General features: G+C 43.9%; 1 protein-coding gene across 1 annotated transcript in view; it reads left to right on the top strand.

Moving 5' to 3' along the window:
* Nucleotides 1–24,067, top strand: part of LOC100774346 (rap guanine nucleotide exchange factor 4) — a 295,338-nt gene that overhangs the window by 52,891 nt on the left and 218,380 nt on the right. The window contains exon 4 of the mRNA XM_027420185.2: nucleotides 9,649–9,795. Coding sequence (XP_027275986.1) covers nucleotides 9,649–9,795 — 147 coding nt within the window. The remainder of the gene's footprint in view (nucleotides 1–9,648; nucleotides 9,796–24,067) is intronic.

The raw sequence follows: 24,067 nt of genomic DNA, 5'->3' as shown, positions 1-24,067 counted from the left end.
GATGGCTTTTCTTGAACTCTCTGGGCCCTAGGATGTAGGTTTTACTCGATTTTCATTGGTTCTGTCCTCCACACAAGGGGTAGGTACCTCCATTGTTTACATAGCCTGTCCCCAACACTGCTTGTGCCCACCATGTGTGCTGTGTCATGCTTGTCCACAGAGAAAACATGGTCTCCTGAGGATGACAGGGGGAAGATGGAAAGCTCGACGCCACCAGGATTCTTGTCATCCTGTGCCCTTTGTCATCATCAGCGTTAGTCAACATGTGCGGCCTTTTCAGGTGTCCAGAGGTTTCTCACCAGTAACCAGGAGATCCAGGGGCGGTGTGCGTTCACTATTGCTCACTGGATCACTGATGCCTGAGATCACAGTAAAGAAATCCACTGATCCCACATTGTAGAAAGTGTGAAAACTTCTCAGGGAATGAGTGATCTGTGAGCTTCAGGCCCTTTGCTGTAATGGAAAGGATGAAGACAGACCACTGGGGTTCAGGCCGTGGGATGGCTTACCCCTCAGCACAGGCTTGGTCCCACTGATCAGCTTAGCAGACACCCGGGTGAGGGTGGAGGAAAAGGTGGGGAGGAGAGATAAGAACTGCTGCCAAGCACCTCACTCTGTCTCCAAATGGCACCAAATCCTGTTGAGAGTCACACAGCTCAATTCTGAACAAATTACATTCTTCTTTTCCCTGCTGGACCCAAGAGCCACAACCTGTTTCTGCAATCTTGATTTCTGGGCAGTGAAGTTCCTCCCCCAGCCCAAGGGTTCCAGAGCAGCCTGGATGGAGAGAGAAAGCCTTGGGATGGGATGGCAGGGACATGACCCAGCGACCTTCCCCGAGGTCTTGCTCCCATTTCCACATTGCTACCCTGAAAGCATGTTTGCCCTAAGAATTATGGGAAATAGGAGCCACTTGTGTTCGTCCTGTGCTGAAGAGCCTTCAGAGACCTGCAAACCCTCACTCCTATCCTTGTATACACCATATTCATTCCTTTACATCATCAAAGAAAACCCAGGCTCACTGCAATGTGCATGTCAGAGGCATGTCTCCTGGCTTCTCAGCCTTCCTGCCTTGGCCATTACTTTTGCTGTCTTATGAGACTTTGGCCAGCCAACAAGGGGGCATGCCTACAGACAGCATCCAAGTCCAATGGAGTCCCAACATGGCTCACATGTACATGAAGATTTTTGCCTGGCAATGAGGATCTTGTTGAGTAGTAGTCTCTCCAGTTCCCCAGTGATGCCTCCTTGTGCCTCCAGGGACATCCTACCCAGGACACGCTGGCCTTCAGAGATCATCACCAAAATCAAGCCCCGAACCTCTTGTGTTTTCAGGGCTGCTCACTTGGGCTGGGTAGTCTCACTATATGGATGAGTGAACTATAGGAATGTGTTTTTCATTAATATGTTAATGGATTAATGGTCCCTGTGCTTTCTAGGAGTGAACAGTATTTAACATGTTATAAAAACAAAATAAACATAGTAAACCTTAAGAAGGCATATAAATAAACCTCACTATGTCAGACAATAGCATCCAACCTGTGGTGTGTGTGAATGCATGCATGCATTCATGTGTGTGTGTGTGTGTATGTGTGTGTAATGGCTTCTCTTTCCCTGCAGATTTATGGTATAACTAATAAACTAATCGAGGAACATCCAAAGTATAACAAATTTCCAATCACACCAATTCCTAAAGACTGCTGACAGAATTTCATGTATCAAAAATAGAGAATGGTGGTTTATGACTTTATTAATGGACATTTTCCTCACTGTTGTCTTTATTTGATACAAACCAGCAAACTTGAGGTCTTCTTGTGGCCCCTGTCTGGGTATGAGTATACACAGTTAGATACCTGTAAACGGAGGCCAGTAGGTTCTGCCTTAATGAGCCATTGTATATAAAGCACTTATTATGGAGCTTTGGATAGAGTTGGGTGGGTCCCTGTGCTTTCTGGTGACTGATAAAGTCGCTTGCCAAGAATGGACAGCTGTGTGCTGCCATGCCTGCAATGCTACCATTGGTCACCAGAGGGCAGTGTTAGAACATGAAAAGCAGGAAATGCAGCTCCTTATTTGAAACTGCAGGAGTTTAATTTTTAGTCATTTCACTGGAGCAGAGAATCAGGGCTGCACTTGGCCTTGGTCTTCACTTCATCCCACCCCCTCATCTGTCATTGGCCATTATCTGGCAAATTTTACTCTGGTTTTAGAAAAAAAGACCTCTTCTTCTTGTTCTCTCTAAGGTCAAATAGTCGTCCCTGCCTTTGCCTTTACAAAGAAGAGGATTTCACGAATTGCATTTTTGCTTATCAAATTTAAAGCACTTCCACCCTCCCTCCCTCCCTCCCTCCCTCCCTTCCTCTCTCCTCCCCCCTCCCTCTCTCCCCCCCCTTTCCCCCCCTGATTCATCACTCATCCACTCAGTCCTTTCACGTTGTTTTTGTTTTCGGTGCCATCAGCATTTCTGGGAGACATTTGTCAGGCACATTTCCGAACAGGTTTATGAGGCCCAGAAAATGTGAAGGGTGTCAAGCTGGCAGCGGTCAGTCATCATCGCTGACTCCTGTCTGTGCTCTGGCTGTGGCTGTGCCATTTGTTAGGAAGAGATTTTTTAATCGACTTAGCATTCTGCACAACTCACCCTACCTAGTTTTGTTGCTATGTATTCTGTTTGGGTGACACAATACTGATCAGATAGGCTCTCTCCGCTCAGTGTATGTGGCCTCCTGATTGGTTAGAAATGCCCACACCAGTCCATCCTCTACAAGCCATCCTTGGCCAGCTTGTCTGACGTCCCTCTGCCTGAGAAGCTGACTCCCAGGGGCACATTCTAAAGGAACCAGCCTCCCTGTTGCTGTTTGCCAGAGAACACATTGGACTTAGAAGTAGTTTGCCTTCCTGCTTGGCAGTAAATCCTTTTGACACACGTTGGGTTGGATGCCTTGATAGACTCTGAAATTGGGTTCCATTTAATTTTATTACTTAAAAATACACTTAGAGGACTCAATAAATTCCAGGAGCAAATTCAAGCTCATGAACTCAATACAAGAGCTTTGAAACTTCATGGCAAGTATCTCCTATAGGTCTGAAAGTGAACACTGTAAAAATATTCATTGTGTATGAATCTACACACTTAGAGATAACCCAACACAAATGAGGGTATTAATTCCTGACTCACTAAATACAGAAATGAATGAAGTCTAAGTAATCTAAGTAACTAAAAGACCCGATAACTCTTTTGGGGGAAGGGATGTTGGTTATTTTTTGTTTGTTTTGTTTTGTTCTTGTTTTTTTTCATCCAGGTCTCACTATACAACCTTGGCTAGTCTGGAATGTGCTATATAGAAGACCAGACTGACTTCAAACTCTCTGAGATCTACCTGCCTCTGCCTCCCAGGTGCTTGGTTGAGAAGCATGAACCACTACACCCGGCCTAAGCTCTGATAACTCTTCAAAATCACAGAACAATTGAAAAACAAAACCTTCATGTGTTTACCACCGACAAGGCTCACATTTATTGTACTGATGAAGTTACTCTGACTCCCCCAGGATATCTGTGTAAGCTGGATTTCAACGGATGCTTATAAACAGTCTGCCAGGCCCAAGTTTCCTAGCATGGCCTTGATCTTAACTGCTTGTGACATGTAAGCCTGGCTTTTGTAGCGCCACCCCTGTTTTCACACTGTATGCATGAAATGGCTCTGGTGAGAATGCCTGCTTAAGAGGGAGTTTTCCATGTGCACAAAGCAGATAAATTAGGGGTGATTAGATGCAGTACAAAAGGATTCTTTGATTTACGGCAGGGATTGTCAGAAGGGTTCCTTTGAATGCAAGCTCCCCTAGAGAGCTCTAGTGTTTTGCAGATCATTCAAACCACTTGACATCCAGACTTGGGGGACAGAGAAACTTGGAATTTAAGTGTTGAAAGCCGTCATTAGATGAAGCTTAATACAACACGGCTATAGAGATTCTCTGTTGTTTAAATAATAGCAAAAATATAATTTGCTTTTTAGGAGTGTAGAAAACCTATACATGTGTAGCAATGTGACTGAGTTAGGAATTACAGTTTCTTTTGTATTGTTTATTTCTATTTAATTCTGGCAAGATGGCTCAGCCGGAAAAGGTGATAGCTGCCAAGCTTAACTACTTGAGTTCGAGTCCTGAAGCCCACATGATAGAGAGAACCAACTCCCACAAGTTGTCACTCTGACTTGCACCTGCATGCTATGTGTGTTATGGTAGCTGTCCCCCAAACAAATAAATGTTTAAAAAATTATTCTGCTATTAATCTGATTAAAGAAATGGTGACCATGTCACTGAGGACTTAGGAACCTTTTGCCCAAATCTGTGGAGGATGTGTAGTCTAGGCCTACCAAGGCTCAGGTCTCTTCTACATCAGCTTTGTATGACTCCTTGTGCCTCCGTGTGGACCTCCTTTGCCTGGTGTTTGGTGCCTGTCACCATGAGCTTGCTGACATCCTTTGGTTTAGTACCAGCATCTGAGATAGCTGCTGCAGATTTGTGTGGTAAAGGTCCAGGCAGGTTTAGTGACTGGTACACCCAGACTGAGGTACACATGTGGGGAGGGAGTGTGCTAAATAATTTTATGTTGACTTGACACAGGCTACACTCACCAGAGATCTTGCCCCAAACAGGCCATTATAGGAAGACCTGAGACCAGAAACTAGTCAGTGCATTTACTTAGCTATGGACAGCCTGTTCCTCCTGATCCTTGTAAAAACATACTGATATGTCAATCTGTAGCCCATGGTCTCTCTTGTAGTCACTTTGTGGGGAGAGTTCCAAGTTTGCCTGTGTGGAGGTCCATTGCTCTCCACGTGTGCTCCTATGCACTCCCATGCACTTGTGTTCGCACGTGTGCACACACAACACAGCTCAATGTATGTACAAATTTGTTTGAAATATGGCATGAAGTTGTTTTCAGACTGTGCACAGAAGTGGCTTTGTGTTTAGACTGAGGTCTTCTCTCTGTCTCTCTCTATCGCTGTCTATCTATCTATCTATCTATCTATCTATCTATCTATCTATCTATCTTCCCATATCTGACCCCAAACATGTCAATAGGAACATGCATGGGTGACTAAGAATTTATTTTAACTCATGCATTGTTCAAATAACATGATCTCAGTTTTGAAGGTCAAAAGAGACATCACAGTCAAAACCATGTCCAGTCATAGCACTACATTCCACCCACATGTATGCAGATCTCTAGTCCTAGGGGGATCCTACACCATCTTCTGGCCTCCAAGGACACTACACACTTGTGGTGCACAAACATACATGGAGACAAAACACTCATATACACGAAGTAAGAGAATTGAAAAAAATTTTTTTGAAGTAGATCAGTAGGTTTCTTCTGTGGGAAGCTGGGCTCACTCTGGAGAAGGGCAAGAAAGCTGCTGGAATCTGCCACTGTCCTACCTCTTTGTAGAAGGATGTGTCTTAAAGGTGCCTTCCCAGCACTGTTCTCCAGGCGGGTGATGATGCTCCAGGTAGCACCTTGCATGTGCGTTTGGACCTGTAGTTTGGGAACTGGGTAGGTCTAACAAGTTTTTCTCTGTTCCGCCAGTCAGCTCCCAAATAATGTCATGCAGAGACTTATTAATTATGAAAGCTCAGCCTTAGCTTAGGCTTGTTCCACTAGCTCTTACAACTTAAATTAACCCATTTTTTTTATTAATCTACCTTTTGTCTTGTGGCTTTTTACCTTTCTTTTATTTTGTATGTCTGACTCCCTCCGTGCTTCTCCTCTCATGCCTAGATTCATGTCAAGTTTTCTCTCTCTTCCCAGAAGTCCTGCCTATCTCTCCTGCCTACCTATTGGGCATTTAGCTCTTTATTAAACCAATCATAGCAATATATCTTCACACAGTGTACAAAAACCCAAAAAAAGTGGGTAACCTGGTAGGGCTCTAGCAGCCTCAGCTAAACCCACCTCATCTCATGAAGTCACTTACATTCTTGAATCTTTACTTCTCATTTGAAAGGTTCTCAAAGCTAATGCAGAACAGGGCATTTATTCAGTGTTTCCATGCTCTCCAGTTGGTGCGACTGCTGTCTTCATTTTCTACAGCACTGAAAACATTTTTGCTCAGGTGAACTCAGTGAACAAGCTGCTGACAAGCAGAAGTCACAAACTCTCTCCTGAATGGTCCCTGAGAGATAACCATGGATATATGAATAGACCTGTAGCCTCCGTGTCGGCTTTAAAGAACTCTCATGTTGCATGTAGAAACAGCCATGCTTGGCAACCAGGAGAGGCATCCACAGGGGTTCAGACTTCGAATTCTGACTTGTGGGACTTAGTGAGATCAGGGTGTGGACACGGGATCTTCTACAGTCCCCCACATTTGTCTGGCCTTCCAATTTGTGTTCACAGAACATATCAGTCCCAGTGCTTGGAGAACATTTGGATGTGGTTTTATTTGATAATTTCTTCCTGAGCCCATAGGATGCCCAGATTCTAAGGTCAACAAGGCAAGGCACCAAGGACTGCAAAGATGTCGGTTAGCCTCTAGAAAGCACAGTGGTTACTGATCCCTTCAATCTCCCTGTGCTCAGTTATCTCAATGTCTACCCAACACTTCCCATGTCCATTCCAACTGCTAAGTAAATCTGTCCTAAAAATTATTCAGAACCTGATAAAATTGGAGTTTGGAGCTTCAAACAATGTGGAGAGGTTGCCTAGCCCAGACTTCAAGATGAGAACGTGTGTGTGTGTGTGTGTGTGTGTGTGTGTGTGTGTGTGTGTGTGTGTGTAGTTTAATTGACATGCTGCATCCAATCCAGGTCCTCATGAATCCTAGGCAAGTGCTCTACCACTGGGTGCTGGCATTTGTCACTCCCTGCCAGTCTTGTGGATCAAGCACAAAGGAGGAGATTTAAGAAGGGCTGATCACAGCCGGGTGGTGGTGGTGGTGCACACACTCCTTTAATCCCAACACTTGGGAGGCAGAGGCAGAGGCAGGCAGATATCTGTGAGTTTGAGAGTTCTAGAACAGGTTCCAAAGCAATACAGAGAAACCCTGTCTTGAAACAAAAAAACAAAACAAAACAAAACAAAAACCCATAAGGGCTGATCACACAGTCACTTCTGGTAATTGTGTAGATCTTTGGAATTGGACTGTGGCTGGGCACCTGCTACAGTGGACATCACTGTTCAGTGGAATATTCCAAGCAGTTCAGGTAGCAATACCACCACAACTGAGTTTTGGAATATGACTAGGCCTGGGTAAATCGAAAGCTCCAGGAGAATGCAAGCATTCTGTCTTGTGTCTTTCTTGTGAGAACCATTCTCTCCCAAGGAGATAGGTCATGTTGAGTTCCACGGCCCATATCCGTGCCTGCTTTAGTGACAGGCTGCATGTATCAGGAAGGGATGTGGTGGCATCTTGTTCCACCAGTGGGGTGGTGGCCACACCTGAGGGTATGGCTTTAGTGTGTGGGGACATGACCCCTTATAAGGAAGAGGAGGGGCTGGCTCGCTCTCTTGGGTTGTACTTGGAGCACCCAGAAGGTCAGAGGCTGAATCTCCAGGAGCAGAAGACTGTGATGGTTATTTGCCATCATTGTGTGAGTGTTCCCCTAATAAACACCCGCTAATTCTTTTTCTGCGTAATTTCGGACTTCCTTGAACTTGCCTTCAGAGGGAGATCTCCGATTAATCTGTAAGCACCAGCTTGTTCCTGTGTAACTGAAGTCTTCACAGCCTTCTTCCTCAGGCCTCATGATGGGTCCCTCTCAAGTCTTAAAAAGTCTTAACAACCCTCAAGTCTTAAAAAGTTTGATGTGGTGGCGCACACCTTTAATCCCAGCACTCAGAAGGCAGAGGCAGGCAGATCTTTGTGAGTTCAAGGCCAGCCTGGTCTACAGAGAGAGTTCCAGGGCTACATAGAGAAATCCTGTCTTAAAAAGCAAAATAATCAAATAAACAAATGAGTCTCAACACTGTAAAGTATGTATTAGGCAAAAAATTGGCCCTGAAGAAGAATATGGTAGTCTGGTGGGAGCCTCCAGAGACCCTCTGTTTTAGGAAATTTGTAGGAGCCTGTGAGTTGCCACCAATCCATCTCATGTTCCTACTAGACTTTGAAAGTTATTCACCAACTTCCCAACTATTGATATTTCAGTTCCGGGAATGCTTTTTGAAATGGATTTGTTTGCAGATATTCTTCTGGAGAATATTCCAGTGGCTGTTCTTAAATTTTCCCCAGATCGTTTTCCCTTTTCTAAAATATTATTGATTTTTATTTTCCTGAACATAATTTTAGAGGGTAATGTCTTTGCAGACCCAATTTACTGTGGTCCAAGAGGCTGGATTCTTGTGCACATTTGTCTTAGTAATGTGATTACAGAATCACTAACTGGATCTTGCTAATATTTGCTATGATTGCGTCCTAGATGCAAGAAAAGAAGAGTGTACCTTCTAACTTGGAAGGTCTCCCTTGTGTGTCTCCTTAGCTTACAATGCCTGCAGAATTAATCTCCAGATGGTTTTGAGTGACTATTTGCATTGTTTGAAAGTGGTTAGGACTGAATATAAATGTCCTTGCCAATGCTGCATGCAGAGAGGAATTAGTTTTTACAATTTTTTAGGTTGATTTTTTCTATTTTTTTATTTAAATTCTTTAATTACCACTCATATTTACATATCAATCCCCCCATTCCCTCGCCCTCCCATTCTCCTATGTTTCCCACCAACACCCCCCCCCAGCCCATCCCTCAACTCCTCCCCAGGGACAGTGAGGCCCTCCACCAGGGACCTTCAAAGAACCCTCTTGAGCGCGAACTCAGGACAGTTTATAGATAACTACACAGTGCTTTCTCTGGTGCTGTTTTTCCTCTGTGAAGACTGCAGGGGGCAGCATGGTACAAAAAGCTTTGCTTTTCTAGTCAGACTGTCTAGATCTGACTCCATGGCTTGCTGCCTGAGCAGAGACCTCTGGGAGTTCACCACTGGGACCCCGGGTTCCTAGGTACAGCAGCAGTCCTGTTCCGACTTCCGGAACATTATGGCCGTTCCTTCTCACGGAAAGGACCTAGTCCCCTTTCCGTAAACTTTTGTTCTTAAAGCAACTAGCAGTTTTATAAAAAGATCAGATTATTGTCATTAACAGTATTTACGCTATCCACAATCTAGAACATCCTTGTGGTCCCAGTATGAGAATGGATGAGCAAATGGTAGCATGGCCGTGGAATGCAAAACTACTCACCCACAAGAGGAAAAACATCTACCGATCTGTGTGAGAACGTGGGCTGCTCGGAGATGTTGCATTGAGCAAAAGAAGCCAGACACAGATTAGTGCCTACTCCTGTCTCTTTCTATGTAAAGTTCCCACAAGGCAAAATATCCTTCTGAGGATGGAAATCAGGGCCGTGACTTCTCTGATGGGAAGGTCTTGACTGTATCGGGGATACAGAGAACCTTTAGGAGTGAAAGAAAGGTTGTATTCTTGACTGGGTATCATTTCTATCTGTGTATATATTTGCCGAAATATGTTGAACCACACAATGAAACTGGATACTTAGTTTATACAAATTGTACCTCATTTTAAAGAAAGAGCAAGTCTCTCATCTATTTCATCTTTAATTTTCTAATGACTTTTTTTTGGGGGGGGCATTTCTCAGGATGCGGTGACCATCTGTACCCTGGGGATCGGGACAGCCTTTGGAGAGTCCATACTGGACAACACGCCCCGCCATGCGACCATTGTTACCAGAGAGAGCAGTGAGCTCCTCCGCATTGAGCAGGAAGACTTCAAGGCACTATGGGAGGTGAGCCCCAAGGTTTCCTGTCAATTAATGCAGTTTCCAGTGAGAGAGGAGGGAGAGAGAGAGAGAGAGTGAGCGAGTGAGCACTGCCGCGTGGATAATGGCGAAACAGTCAAGCCTTAATGTGTGCTGTTCTGAGCTGGTGGATGGAATTTAATTTTCAAAACTTGTTTTTGAAATGAGTGAGTGAAAAAGCCATTTTGACACAAGACATCCTTTTTTTTGTTGCTAATTTAGTGCTTGCTCGATTTTCTGTGGTTTGACATACCTTATAATTATTTCTTGAATGACCATAGAGTGTTTTATGAATTTTCCTCTTTCCTATTCCACGGATGTATTCTTAACCAGGGAACAAAATACTTTGACATTTTCTTTTGCATTTTAAAAATCATTATTGACACATTCCCGGAGAAAGTGGAATGAATGGGGTTAACATCTGGTTCATTTAAATGCTTTTAAAAATGATGTGCTCTATAATAAGGTATGGAAAATGGGGGGCCGTAAAGATGTCTGGTTACTTGCCAACTTCAAAATGCATAGGTGGCACAGCAGTGGATGGATGCTGCTGGTCCTGTTGGCTTTTGCATTTACCGATGCTTCCCAGTCCCTCAGGGCACAGTGCTCATTTACAGGAAGTGTTAGGAATACATCATCGTATATGCAGTCATGGCAGATAGCGCGCTCATAAAGGCCTGGCCGAGCCTCGCATCCTTTATGCTCTCATTCCTTTTCAGCTCTTTTAGCTTTGGATTTTAACCTGTGGTGGCTCCTTGTCTTTGTCCCTGGCTCAGTATGTCCAAGAGTCAACCCATCGAGCTGGCAGGCTGCGCCACTTGTCCCAGTGTGGCTAAGATTTCAAACTTGATCTAAAAAAGAATTTTGTGTAATCAAGTAGTTTCCCCCAGAGCCAAACAAATGACTGATGCATTGGGGGAGCTAGCCTGCAGGTGGATGAGCGGATGATGCTCAGCCTTGAAAGTCGTGCAAAGCTTTGGAAGGCCTTGCTGGGGAAGCCTGTTACTTTTATTCTTGGCGGCCGTGAATAAATTGTGGGGTTGCTTGTTTGAAATGTTTCTCTTAGAAAATATTAAAGAGCTCCAACTGCTCTGTAAAGTTCAGAGACAAAGCTCAGGTTTTTAGGAAAGAAAAGTGAAAGTTAGTTTATGTGAGGTGTGTGTGGGCGAAGGTATTCTGTCAATCTGAAGGGGCCAGGTTTGAGACAAACAAGCAAGTCCTTTTTTTGTAATGGGAATTTGGGAAACTGATTTAAGACCGGAAGCCATTCCTAAAGGTACCACGTGCCACGGTAGACACTGTTTTCGGCCAGTCATATATTAGCCTGATAGGGGAGCTTTGGAGAAATACAGAAAACCACTTATTTCAGTTAGGAGCAGCAGTGTTGTGAAGGAAGTTCTTGAGAACTTCAAGACTGTTCTTCAGACAAAATAATAATACAATGAACCTTTGCTACCGGCTATGAAGCCCAGCAGTTAGCACACAGCTGAATTCACTTCATCTGGCTTTTCTTCTGAGTCTCTTTAATGTTGCCATCATGACGTTTCATCCTGAGTCTTCAATGTGTATCTCAAGGAAATTAGTGTCCTGCTACAACCCACAATGCCATTGTGTGCATATAGAGTGAATAGTAGTATCCTGATGTCATCTAATAACCAGTGCATACTTCATGTCTCCCCAGTTGTTCCAAAAATATGTTTTATAGATGTGTGTGTGTGTGTTTTTTAACCAGGATCAGGTGAAAATAAAAACAAGACGCATTATATTTGACTGCAATATTAAAACCTGCTCTGCTTAGCTTTCTCTAGGTCTCTCTGTAAGTCTCTTCTCCTCTTTTCTTCCCCCACTTTGTTTCCACTTCCTCTTGTCATTGACTTCTTTAACAGGTCTGGTCAATTTTATCTCACCCCAAGTTTGGCTGGCAGTCTCTCAAGTTATCTTTGTTGATGCCTCTACCCAGATTTTCTGTAAATAGATGCTAGGGCTAAAAGCTAATTCAGTTGGGTCAAATGTTTTGTTTGTTTCTCCGAAAATGCGGAAGGGTTGCTGATGAATACAGCAGGAGGGTCATAATGGCTGTCACCTGTTGGTGATATTTCTGGCTCTGGGGTGGCTTACATCTATATACCTCAAGGCCAATTGCCTCTGTTGGTATTCCTCCTAGGGAGGAGAATTGTTAAAGGAGGGAACTAACCCTGAGGGCTGTCATGGCTGCCCCAAAGCTTTCCTTGTGTCTTCCAGCTCTGTGCACCACCCATCACTGTAGGTTGAGAGCCTGCCCTCTGATCTCTCTAATCAGTGATTTACCTGTGATGGGAACAAGATCCAGAAAGCCCTTCACAAAGAAAAGGAGGGGGTTTTAAAAAAGTAATTTATTTATTTTTATTTTATGAAAATTGATTGGTGTTTTGCCTACATGTATGTCTGTATGAGGGTGTCAGATCCTTTGGAATTGGAGTTACAGATAGTTGTGAACTACCATGTGGGTCCTGAGACTTGAACCCTTGTCCTCTGGAAGAACAGATAATGTTCTTAACCACTGAGCCATCCCTCCAGTCCCCAGGAGGGGATGTTTTTATCCTGACTTCTTTTACAGGTCAGGGACCTGAAACTTGTCCCCGGTGGACACAGTTGGATGCTTCTTTCCGGTTGCCTGTTCATGTGGCTAAGTTTGGGGTGCAAGTGAGGTGTTCAATCAGTGCTTAAACCATTTGAAGTGAAAATTCAACGTGCCTCTTGTGTAGTAGCCTGTTAATGAAGGCTTTATTAAGGGCATCCATGTGCATGCACAGTACATATAATCATGGCAAATCATACACATCTGAAGTTGCTTCTCGGGAAAGCTTAATGGATGCTTGCTTTGAGGCTTATTTATTCAACAAATGCTAAGTAGCTCCCACACGTCAGGCATCGGTGAGCAAGACTGGCAGGATTCTGTCCTCAGAGCTGGGACTGCCACTTGGCCATTTGGAGGAGATGGCAAATACGTCAACCATGTAATTTTAGATTAGGACACGTCGTTATCATTACATTTTGCTCCTATTCTCTGAATATTGGACTATACCAGTGGCATATATAGCACTCACTACAAGCAGAACATTTGATAACCAAACACCATTTTCTTAATTATGTCAAATAACATGTCTTATAATTCAGCCATCCAGCCTTCCATTGTACTGCTAGATGGCTCTGTTAGTAAAATTAATATCCAGCATCATGCTGAAACCCAAGTTGGACCTGTTAGAAAACATGTGAGGAGCGTGTCTAAGGATGCAGGCCATGGTATTGCTGACCTGTGAACCTCAGAGAAGGCATCCTCCAGGTCCAGAGCACAGAGCTGAGGTGAGGTCAAACATTCCAGATCTTAAAAGTGAGAGAATCTAGGGGCTGTGGAGATAGCTCAGTGGTTAAGAGCACTGGCTGCTCTTACAGAGAACCTGGGTTCCATTTCCAGTATACCCACATAGCAGCTCACAACTGTCTGTAACTCCAGTTCCAAGGCATCTGATACCATTGTATATAAAATAAAAGTGAAGCAAATTTTTAAAAGGAAAAAAAAAGTGAGAGAACCTCAGTCTGGCTCTAAATATTCATGTTCATCCCTCTTATCTGGTCATGAGTGTGTGTGTGTGGTGTCACAGGAGTGGTCTGTTTTGTGGCGAGATGCCTTATATTTAGCTTGGGGTCCTTATATTAGTTGTTCACTCCACTCAGAGAGGTTGTAGGGACTGAAATTGTAGTTCTTAGTCATCAGCAGCTGGCACAGACCAAGAGTGGCTGTGTGAGCAGTTGTGTGAATACTCTGGTATCCCATTCCTGGGGTTTGAGCAGAGTTGGGGAAGCCCCTCCCCTTCCCAAGTGGAAGGTGGGTTTCCCAGGCTTTGCAGATAGGCACTCTCCATGCTCCTGGGAGATTTTGGATTCCTGTTTATCCAGTGCAAGGACTCCTGGCTTTTTGTGGTCTTCTATGTTCTGAATCAAATAGGCAGCTCTGGGATATTTTAAAAATTGTGACCAGAAACATCTAACCAAGGTAACAGCTCGGAAGCTTCCTGTTACTCATTCTTACATCTTCCTAAGGAAAACTGATTCCTTCTGCTTTCTTCTGATGTTTTAGTTTCCAGTTTATGGTTTGATTTGAGGATGCTGGGTTGGTCCACTGGAAAGTCATTCATGCTTTCTTAGCTGAAAGGAATTATGGGAAATTTATTCCAATAATGCTCCTTCTTCTCATGCCTCTTTGACACATTAGCCAGGGTCTAAAACACCTGAGTTTCCAGTAATATCTCAGAAGGGAAAGGCAGGCAAAGAGGGATTGGGGGGTGGGATTTAGAGTTGTTGGAGTCAGTGAAATTTCTGAATTTCATCTAGGAGAAAATTAATCTGAAAGTCTTGGGCAGCCGTTTTTAGTTCTTGATACAACTATAATTTATAATTTAAACTCCTTGACACCAGTGTCATTTTTAGGCTCTGTAAAGAAGCTAAATGGCAAAGCAGTTAAGTGGAGGTCTGGGAATTTAAACCCATTATTAATAGTTGATCCAAGATTATAGATATTTATGATGGATGGTGGCTCTTGGAATAAATATAAAAAACTGATTTATTATCCAGTTCTATGAATCTCTTAGCTCATAAAGCCTGAGAGTTTCTGATGAGAACAGTGGTTCTCAACCTTCCTCATGCTGTGATCCTTAAATACAGTTCCTCATGTTTTGCTGACCACCCACCATAACAATATTTCATTGCTTCTTCATAACTATTTTACTATTGTTATGGATTGTAATGTAAATATCTGTGCTTTCTGATCATCTTAGGTGACCCCTGTGAAAAGGTTGTTTGACCCTAAAGGGGTCACGACTCACAGGTTGAGAACTGCTGGTTTAGAAGTGCAATGGTGGTGGGGTGTTATCATTTTCCTCTTTATATTTAATAATGTATTTCCATGAGAATGCTCTGGAGTTTGTTTTGAGATCTTTAAAAAGCAATGAGTGAGTACAATGTATTTAGAGAATTGGATGAGAGAGGCTGTCTTGGTCAAATTCAGGAAAGACATTAGTGGATGCTCTAGATCTAGCCATCTACTGCTGTTACCAGCCTTTCAGTTGCATAAACAGCTTTCTGGACCTTTTTTTTCTACTGTGAGTCATATTTGAACATTTTCAAATAGTATACATTTATGGATACATTTTTGAAAATTTAAAGATGTTAATGAAATTATAGCATTTAAAAAATAAAAGTGACTGGGCGTTGGTGGCTCACACCTTTAATCCCAGCACTTGGGAGGCAGAGGCAGGAGGATCTCTGTGAGTTCGAGGCCAGCCTGTCTCCAGAGCGAGTGTCAGGATAGGCTCCAAAGCTACACACAGAAACCCTGTCTCGAAAAACCAAATAAAATAAAACAATAGTGGTATTTTAAAATTATAAGTTTAGCCCTCTTATTCAAAATGGCTACTTAGCTGTGATTGTTATCTGCACAATTGTTGGTATACTGTCATGATTTTATTCAGCCAGAGGATCATTTCCGGGATGCAGTGATTGGCAGGGTTTATCCCCCAAATATTCCTGTAGCTTCAGGAATAACCCAAAATCAATTTCATGCCTTGTGAGATTTACAATTTAAATGGTAAAAATAATAAGTAGATCTGAGTGTGGTGGCACACATCTTTAATCCCAGCACTCAGGAGGCAGAGGCAGGCGGATCACTGAGTTCAAGGCCAGCCTGGTCTACAGAGTGAGTTCCAGGACAGCCAGGGCTACTCAGAGAAACCTTGTCTTGAAAAAAACAAACATTAAATAAATAAAAATAAACAATAAAAGACATGTTTCTGTCTTAGAAGAATCAATCTGTAACAGGTAATATTTCTCAGAGCCATGAATGCTATTGAAGAAAGGTATCTCTATTCCAATTTTCAGAGTGGTATTTTGTCTGGAAGATTCTACCAGATATATTGGCGATTATGAAGAGCTTTTTAGCTATGTCTCTTGACTGCCTCCTTTGCATTTATAGGGGACAGAGTGATTTTCCATTACTAATCTTTGGAGCCACTGTGAGAATAGGAATCGTTGACATGACAGCAGCTTGGTCTTTGCCGACACATGTTAAAAGTCATATTGTAACACTACCTTCAGGAGGCATCTGCCCCCTCCTGAATCTGCTCCATGCCCCTAGCTGTCTGCAACTGTCATGAAAATGAAAGCCAGATACCAAAAACACAGTCTCTGAGAGCACAGATGTCAGGAGTCAACCGGGCAGGTGTCGTGGATGCATTCAGCATGTTCACATCAAGTTGTTTTACTTTTGCATTAGTGATTAGTCAGTGGACCAGCATTTCAGATGCTTGTCAAGGGCCCAGGAGGCAGCCTGTCCTCAGATCCATACCTTCATCGTAGGTAGCACTGGAACCTGGAAGCAGAGGACCCTGCTTCTCTTGGGGCAGAGGCCTGTGCTGACTCTTAGTAACTTTGGATTTTCTACTGTAGGGTTACTTCCCAGGCCAGAAATTTGCATCAAAGGCCCAAGAAAAATACATCCAAAAATAAACATGAAAGCCAAGACTTCATGCCAGGAACTCCAGCCACACACATCCTGTTGGCTGGTTCCCTTGTCTCTCTCCTCACAGCTCTGATTCTTTTAAACCAAACGGAAGCCTGCTCCAGGGACTTGGACCTGATGCTAGCACAGAGGTCTCACTCTGCAGTCCTCAAGTGTCTCCATGGAGTGACAGAAGTGATTCTAATTAGAAAGGAAAGGAGTGAAGTTATTAGGAGTGAACTGAAGTTTTGAGAGAGAGAGAGAGAGAGAGAGAGAGAGAGACAGAGAGAGACAGAGAGAGACAGACAGAGAGAGAGAGAGAGAGAGAGAGAGAGAGAGAGAGAGAGAGAGAGAGAGAAGTCATTTGCTACCTGCGACCAGCCAAGCTTTCCTGGAGAGCCTTTAGCACTGCTTCCTCCCTGTGGACTCGGAGGCTATTGGTGGGATTTGAATAGGGACCTGCTGGTCTGCTGGTGATGAAGGTTCACTGTGATGTTCAGATAAAGGCTGGCTGCTCATTGGAGGTCTGAGAACTTGGACGCATGCTCTACAAGGTCAGAAGGGTGTTTGATTCTTTAGTGAAGGGTGGGAGACTGGGGAAATAGTATACGGGCACAGCTTTTATTTGGCTGGAGGAATTTTATTTCGTCTTTGTGGTGTCTGTGTTAGGGGATGGGGTGAGTGGTGGCTCATCTTTTTTCTGATGGTCACATGATTTTTAATACATTTCTTGAGGCTACAGTTCATAAGTAGGCAGAATTATATTGTGCATATCAATATATATATATATATACATATATATATATATATATATAATATATATATATATATATATATATATATATTTATCCTGTGATGTATTTGAATGGCATGCATTAAAAACAATGCCTGGGTAGGAAAACAGATTGTGGCTGGCGGTATTTCATTCTCTGGATGCCCAGTAGGTATTCTGCCGGTAGCTCTCATATTATTTGAAATCCTTAGTGTTTATGGGAATTCTGTTCCATTATTGATGACGGGAAGCCCTACCAGCTTCCACATTGTGACCCCACTGTTTCTCAGAAGTTTCTCAGGGGATCTGAACAGATCAAGGCTTGGCTGGCAGGCGCCAGGCATACCCAGATGCCGCTCTGCAGGCCAGTTGGCAGGGTGCTGTAACCAACTGGCAGTCACCCCTCCCAGCCTAGGCTCATTCAGATGTTCATCTTGACAATGGGCAGCTCTACCTGGGTCTTTCAGGGTTATGCTAAACACTTCTCCACCTGGGTCTTTTAGGGTTATGCTAACCAGTTTGAAATGCTCAGTGGCCCTGATCTGTGTCCATGTTGTTGATAGCCCTCCTAGGCTGTGTCCTGAGAGAGCTTCCCAGTGGCCTTCCACACTCTCTCATCCAAACCCCTGGACAGTGCACCCTTCTAAATAGATACTCAACTCCCCTCTAAGAAGGGACTAGAACACTCGAAAAATCTTACTTGGTTCCCACCATGTGGAGTTGCAGAATCTGCTCCAGCTGTCTGTCTGCGGTTTATAAAGTGTTGTAAAGACAGATAAGCATGGCATCAATACAAGATGAACTGAAGGAGACAAACCAAAAGGTACTCTGGGGAAGTGTGCAGAGGGAGAGTGGAGGGAGAGTGGCTTCTGCCCAGTGTCTCATTTCAGACTGAGAAGGCTCTGCTCGTGAATTCTTGTGTGGCTAAGTGGGCAGTTTCTCAGTCTCCCTCAAGCACTGGGACTAGTTAACCAAATGACAGCGTTGGAGTCTGTCTTGTCCCCAGGGAGAGGGCAGGTTCCTTCCTCTGAGGTTGTGTCTCTGAGCTTTGGGTTCTCCTTCTCTGTGGGGCCACCAGGCTTCTCGGGACCTCATGGAAGGGTCATGTGCTGTGTTTCCAAACACTAGCTTTTGTTTTCTGTTTGAATTCAGTCATCATCTGGATAAATCCACTCTGAGGTTTAATGGTCCCCCAGGCAAAAGCAGTTCCAGCTAGAAAAGGTTAAGAACTTGAGTCTTCCAGAATTAACTTGTGGTGAGAACTAGAGGGTTTGTTGAGCCCATTATGTGCAGAAAGCCCTTGGTCATGTGGTGATCTTGCTTCCCATGGGTCCACATTCCACAGCAGGCTTGGGGTACCTGGTCAGGGAATATCTGACATCCTGGAAGACTGCAGGAAATGGAATCTCAGTGCTGGCCTCTGAGTTCAGGAAGTCTTGGCCCAGGTTGACCTCCCTGACCTCAGTGTTTAGAGCAGTCTAGCCCAAACCAGAAGTGTATGACAGGCCTTCTGAGACCCGTTATGTGATCTAGTGGTCTGGCCTGAAATGCTCAACTGTTCTTGACTTAACCCAGCACTGCTGGGTGAGTTTCTACAGTGGTCTTCGGGTCCCTCATTGTGAAATAGAAATCTCTCCTCTTCCATGCTGGGGCACTCTGGGAGTCAATGTGTGTTATCTGTTCAGAACGTTTGCAAATGAAAGAAGGCAGTGCCACAAATGATACAGATGGAGAGGATAAAATATAAGGTAATGGTATGTAGTGTATCAAAATATATTATTTGGGAGGGAAGAAGAATTCCTGGTATCTTTCTGGTTCCACATCAGAATCATTAGCGAAGCTTAAAAAAAAAAAAATCCCATGCCCGTGGCTGCCTTAGACTAAAGAAATCTGAAACTCTAGAAAAGGTGGGCCCATCCCTGTGGCCTCTTAAAGTGCCCTCAGTGGGTCTCCAGGCAGCCTTGCCTTTGCACAGAGGGATTTGCCAGTCCATTGTGCTCATTTCGGAGTGCACCTGGCTGGTGTCCTCACCCAGGGCTCCACGCCACAAATGTCCTCTATTAGTGTATCAGATGTCCTATCGTCATTTTCCTTCTTCCACACAGACATTCTACTTTCAAACTTAAGCCACACTTAAGTGACAGTGGTGGTCAGTACTTGAGTGAGAATGTGGGGGCTATTCATGAAATATAGTTGCCTACTGTACAGTTATTGAAAAATCACCCCGAGTTTACCCTATTCCATGAGCTCACACTCTCGTGGCTGTCAGCACGACAATGCCTATGCAGGTTCACATCGAGCTCCTGGGGAACGCCACAGTACCCCATAAGAGAGGAAAGGAAGGAGGCAAACAGTGTCTAATGGGATTTATGTGTCTTCTGAGACTACTGGGAGCCTTCGACTGTCTTTGGTCTATAGTTTGAGAATTACGTCTTTAGGAAACATTTCTGGAAAGACAATAATGATTTGAAAAGTGTGCCCACTTCAAATTCTTGATAAATATGCACTCTTCTACTGAGCTCTATTCTGGCCTAATTGCATTTATTTTCAATGGCTTTCATTCTGTCACCAAAAATATTTTAGCATAGCTGTTACATCTACCTTGGCCAGTATGACTGTAATATATAATGCATATATATGCATGTGTATGTAAGTGTGTGTGTGTGTGTGTGTGTGTGTGTGTGTGTGTATGGATTATTATTGAAAAAAAAAAAAAAAACCTTTCTTTGGCTGTTAGAAAGGCCAGACTTTACTGGCTATGTTGTGTCTTTTTCCTCATGTTCATATATAAAGTAAAACTTACTTAGCAGTTCATATAGATTCTTTACTTGATCGAGACATTTGTACTTGTTAATAAATTGATACACTTTTTATTTGAAAATATATTTGACCTTCACTCTTCATAATATTTTATGGAAATTCATTTAAAAATCCACTAAATTCACTATAAACCTAGCTCTTCTGTTGTTTTTTAAATTTTGTTTTGAAACTTACCATCTTCCTTCTGTTGGAAGAAGGTTTGGAAAGTCATGTGATGTCCGTATAGTTAGTGGCGGTACTGGAATGAAGTTTAAAAACCTTCCATTGTCTCAAAGCTCTCAAATGAATTTACTGTCAAATGTTCTAAGTTTTTTTTTTTTTTTTCTCCCTTGAGTTTTAGAAAGTAATGTAAGATGGAAGAGCTGCTTTAGGCAAAGGTCCCAGGGATTGGAGTACCATCAGAGCTCACTGTCTCAGAGTTAATAAGGCCACAGGATGAAGGCATGGGGCAGTATGGGGGGTGGGAGTGACCCAACAGTCCAGTTTTCCAGGCGCCTCAAGCTTCAGTCACATCCTTAGTGTGGTTTCCACAGTGGAGTACTCTAAGGATCAGACTTTCTCAAGAATCCCAAACAAAATCCAACTTTTTCTGCATCACCAAGTAGAGGTAAAGGGCAGAGGGTCGCAGCTGGAGCAGAAAGAGGGTATTACCACATAGGAGTATAACAACTCCAGGGGCTTCAGGAAACTTCTACTTTGCCTCTTCATCTGGGGTCAACTTACTGTAGGCAGAAGACACCTCAAAATATATCTTTTCATCCTGCTGTGGTCACCATATTGTTGCTGGATTTAGGGGTTACAGCCTATGCCTCAACAAGCCAATTAAAAGAAAGAGCCCAGGAAATAGTAAAAAGTAGAAAAAGGAGATTTGGAAAATGTGGCCACATTGGGAAGAGGGACAGAGAGAGGCAATGGCACCTTCCCCGCACTCCGCTGCCCACCAAAGTGCATCTTTGTGTTTTAAATTTCAATTTCAAAAAAATTAATCTTCAGAAAAAAGAAGAAAATAATCTTTCCGGGGGGAAAGATATCCCCTCCTTGCTGCTCCTGTTCCTCCCCCTGTCCCTTTTCCTCCTTCCCCTCCCGGCTTCTTTTTGGTACACCAGGACTTCTGGCATGCCAGGAAGGTGCTGATCCACCAAGCCACACTCTCAGCCCTCCAGTTGCTTCCTCTAACCTCTATCTGGACCCTTTTCTAGGGTCTACATCAACATTTTCTTAAGCTCTCATTTCTGGACTTTTGTGTGATGGCCTCTGGGCATCCTTCCTCTAGTGCCTGGGTTTCTGTAGATGTCAGTGATTGATGGCAGAAGGCTGACGATCTGGGTTCTGGCTCATCCCCGTGTGTGTCATACTCTGCTTCCCAAACATTTTAGTAGTAAAACGTTTCACATACATAATGGATAACACTCTTGACAAGATGGTGATTAGTAAACGATAAGTAATAAGTTAAAATCCTTGGGCAAAGGCCTGATGATAATAGCTGCCAATCAGGGTACGGTGGTCTCAGTAGTCGATGCCTTGCTCTGCTAACACATTTGAAGAGAAAATTTTAGCATAGCTGGGAATTATTCTCACTTGTTTGTTGCTTTATTTAGACTTTCTTCTCCTTTATCTGAGTCCCTTCTCCAGACTTTTTCAGAGATACCAGATTTATCTTCACCTCTTCAAACGTTCAGAAAAAAGAGAGAAAGAGGAAGGGAGGGGGGGAGGAGAGAGACCAGCCCACAGTCGGTCAGTCACTCAGTCAGTCTGTCCGAGTTCCTCTGGTCCTGCATCTGTGGGTTCAACACACATCATAACACAGTCTGAGGGCCTGAAATGATACAGTCTAGGGATCTGGATCAAGTTCATTTTCTCTGCCAGTTAAAGAATTAAAAAGCAGGAAAAACTGAAGTAGGTAGCAGCAGAAAAACCTCTGGTGCCATAGAGAGCATCAGCAGTTGAAGGAAGGCATTTATTGGGATGAAGAAAACATGCAGACAGCAGACACAGAGCAAAAGACCCTCCGCAAGGCAGGATTGGGGAGTGGAGGTGGGAGCAGGAAGCCAAGTGCCCAGCTCTTCTTGAGGGCAGGACAGGAGTGGGGGTTGGGGTGAAGCCTCTGAAGAATTTCCCTATCCTACTTTAGGGTTGGTCAGTTTGAAGACAGAAAGGATGGTTGATTGGTCTGTGCTGTATGTCCTGTTCTGGCCTTGAACTTGCTGAGCCAATCCATCAGCAGGGGCCAGCTGGTGGGAGACAAAGATCAGGCTTTTGTCTCAAGTCAGAAGGTTGAGAAGAAGTTGGCCACCTTATTATCTAGTCCTGGTCCCTCTCCCTATTTGTCTGCCTACCAGGGAGTCCATCTAACTCCTAGGCTATCCGTATGTTGAAATAGTTAAATAGAATGTGTCTGAACATGTACAGACTTTCCTGTCATTATTTTTGTAAACAGTACAGTGTAATAACTAGTTAGGAATAATTTATATTGTGTTAGCTATTACAAGTAATGTAGACTTGATTGGCATGGGGGATTAGGCCTGTAATCCAAGAATTTAGGAGGTGAATTTAGTAATTTGGTAATTTTTAGTTTAAAGTTAGCTTGGTCTATACAGTAAGACCCTGTCTAAAAAAAAAAAAAAAGAAAAAGAAAACCCAAAATACAAATAAAAGTATTTGGGAGGCTGTGCATAGGATTTCCCAAATACATTTAATCCAAGAGACTTGAGCTTCTGCGAATTTTAACGTTTGAGAGGGGTCTTGGCGCCAGCTCTTCCCAGGCAGCAAGGGTGACTGGGATGCTGACTACATGAAAGCTTGAGGCAGACTTGCTGACAGTTGGCCCTTCATATTTCAGGTTGGCTCCCCCCTTCTCATCCTAACTAGTCCCTTTGTGATCTGTTGTTTGCTGTCCTTCACACTACCCTGTCACCTTCCTTCCCCCTCCTCAAGTGCTGGTACATAGGAGGCAGCAAAGACTGTGGACTGGGATCTGATGCTGGTGACATTCCTGACTTTGCTTCTCAGTGTATCTCTCTAAAACCCTTCCCATTTGAATTATAGGAGGAAGGAAGTGTCTCATGAAATCAACCCCTTAGCCCAGAGGAAGCAGCCAGCTCTGGTGTGGTGGGGATGGGCACACAGACAGCAGGGTTTCCTAAACCCAAAGGGCCTGCTGCTAGGAAGCCATGTTGATACTACTGACCCTGAGACTGCAAGTTCCTAAATTTTGCCTTATGTCCCTTTCCAATGGTCTTGCTTCTGTTGACCAATGTGCAGATTTTATCTGTCTAATTCCTATTAGCAAGTGTTAGCTGAACATGAGCTGAAGGCCAGGAACTGAGTAGAGCACTAGGATGCAGTAGTGAACAGCTGGTGGCCTTCAAGGTGCTCACTGCTAATAAAGACGCTTAGTGGAAATAAGTGTTAACGTATAAGAGATAGATCATGGCTATAGGAAAGGTACTTGTAGGCTGGAGGGGGGAGGGAGAAGAATGAGCATCCTTTAGGGGAATCAGCAGTGGGTGTGGCTGCTGCAGATCTGACTGGCAGATTGTTACTGCTGTGCACAGACAGTTAACAAGAGTATTCCTGGGAACATATCTTCATGCTGCTGAGAGCAAGGTGGCCCTGGACTACATGGGCAAGCTGCTGTTGTTTTCAACCTCTTCCTGGAGAGAGGTACCTCAGAGATAGCCCTTTATGAGGACTGGAATGTTTTTGTTGTTGTTTTCATTAATTTTTGTTTGTTTTGTTTTGTTTCTCCAAGACAGGGTTTCTGCCAGGCTGTTGGGGAACTCACTCTGTAGACCAGGCTAGCCTCGTATTCAGAGATCCTCCTGCCTCTGCCTCCCGACTGCTGGGATTAAAGGCATGCACCACTGCACCTCCTCCTCTTCCTCCTTCTCCTCCTCCTCCTCCTCTTCTTTTTTTTTTTGGGGGGGGGTTCAAGACAGGGTTTCTCTGTGGCTTTGGAGGCTGTCCTGGAACATGCTCTTGTAGACCAGGCTGGTCTCGAACTCAGACAGCTGCCTGCCTCTGCCTCCCGAGTGCTGGGGTCAAAGGTGTGTACCACCAACACCCAGCTGTTTTTGGAGATTTATTATGCTGCCTGACTGCCTGAGTGGGCAGGCACTCCGGGAAGTGCAAAGAAC

Source organism: Cricetulus griseus, chromosome 6, assembly GCF_003668045.3.
Source record: "Cricetulus griseus strain 17A/GY chromosome 6, alternate assembly CriGri-PICRH-1.0, whole genome shotgun sequence".
NCBI classification, from domain to species: Eukaryota; Metazoa; Chordata; class Mammalia; order Rodentia; family Cricetidae; genus Cricetulus; species Cricetulus griseus.
Note: the sequence above shows the minus strand (reverse complement) of the source record. Positions and strands in the feature narration are given on the sequence as shown.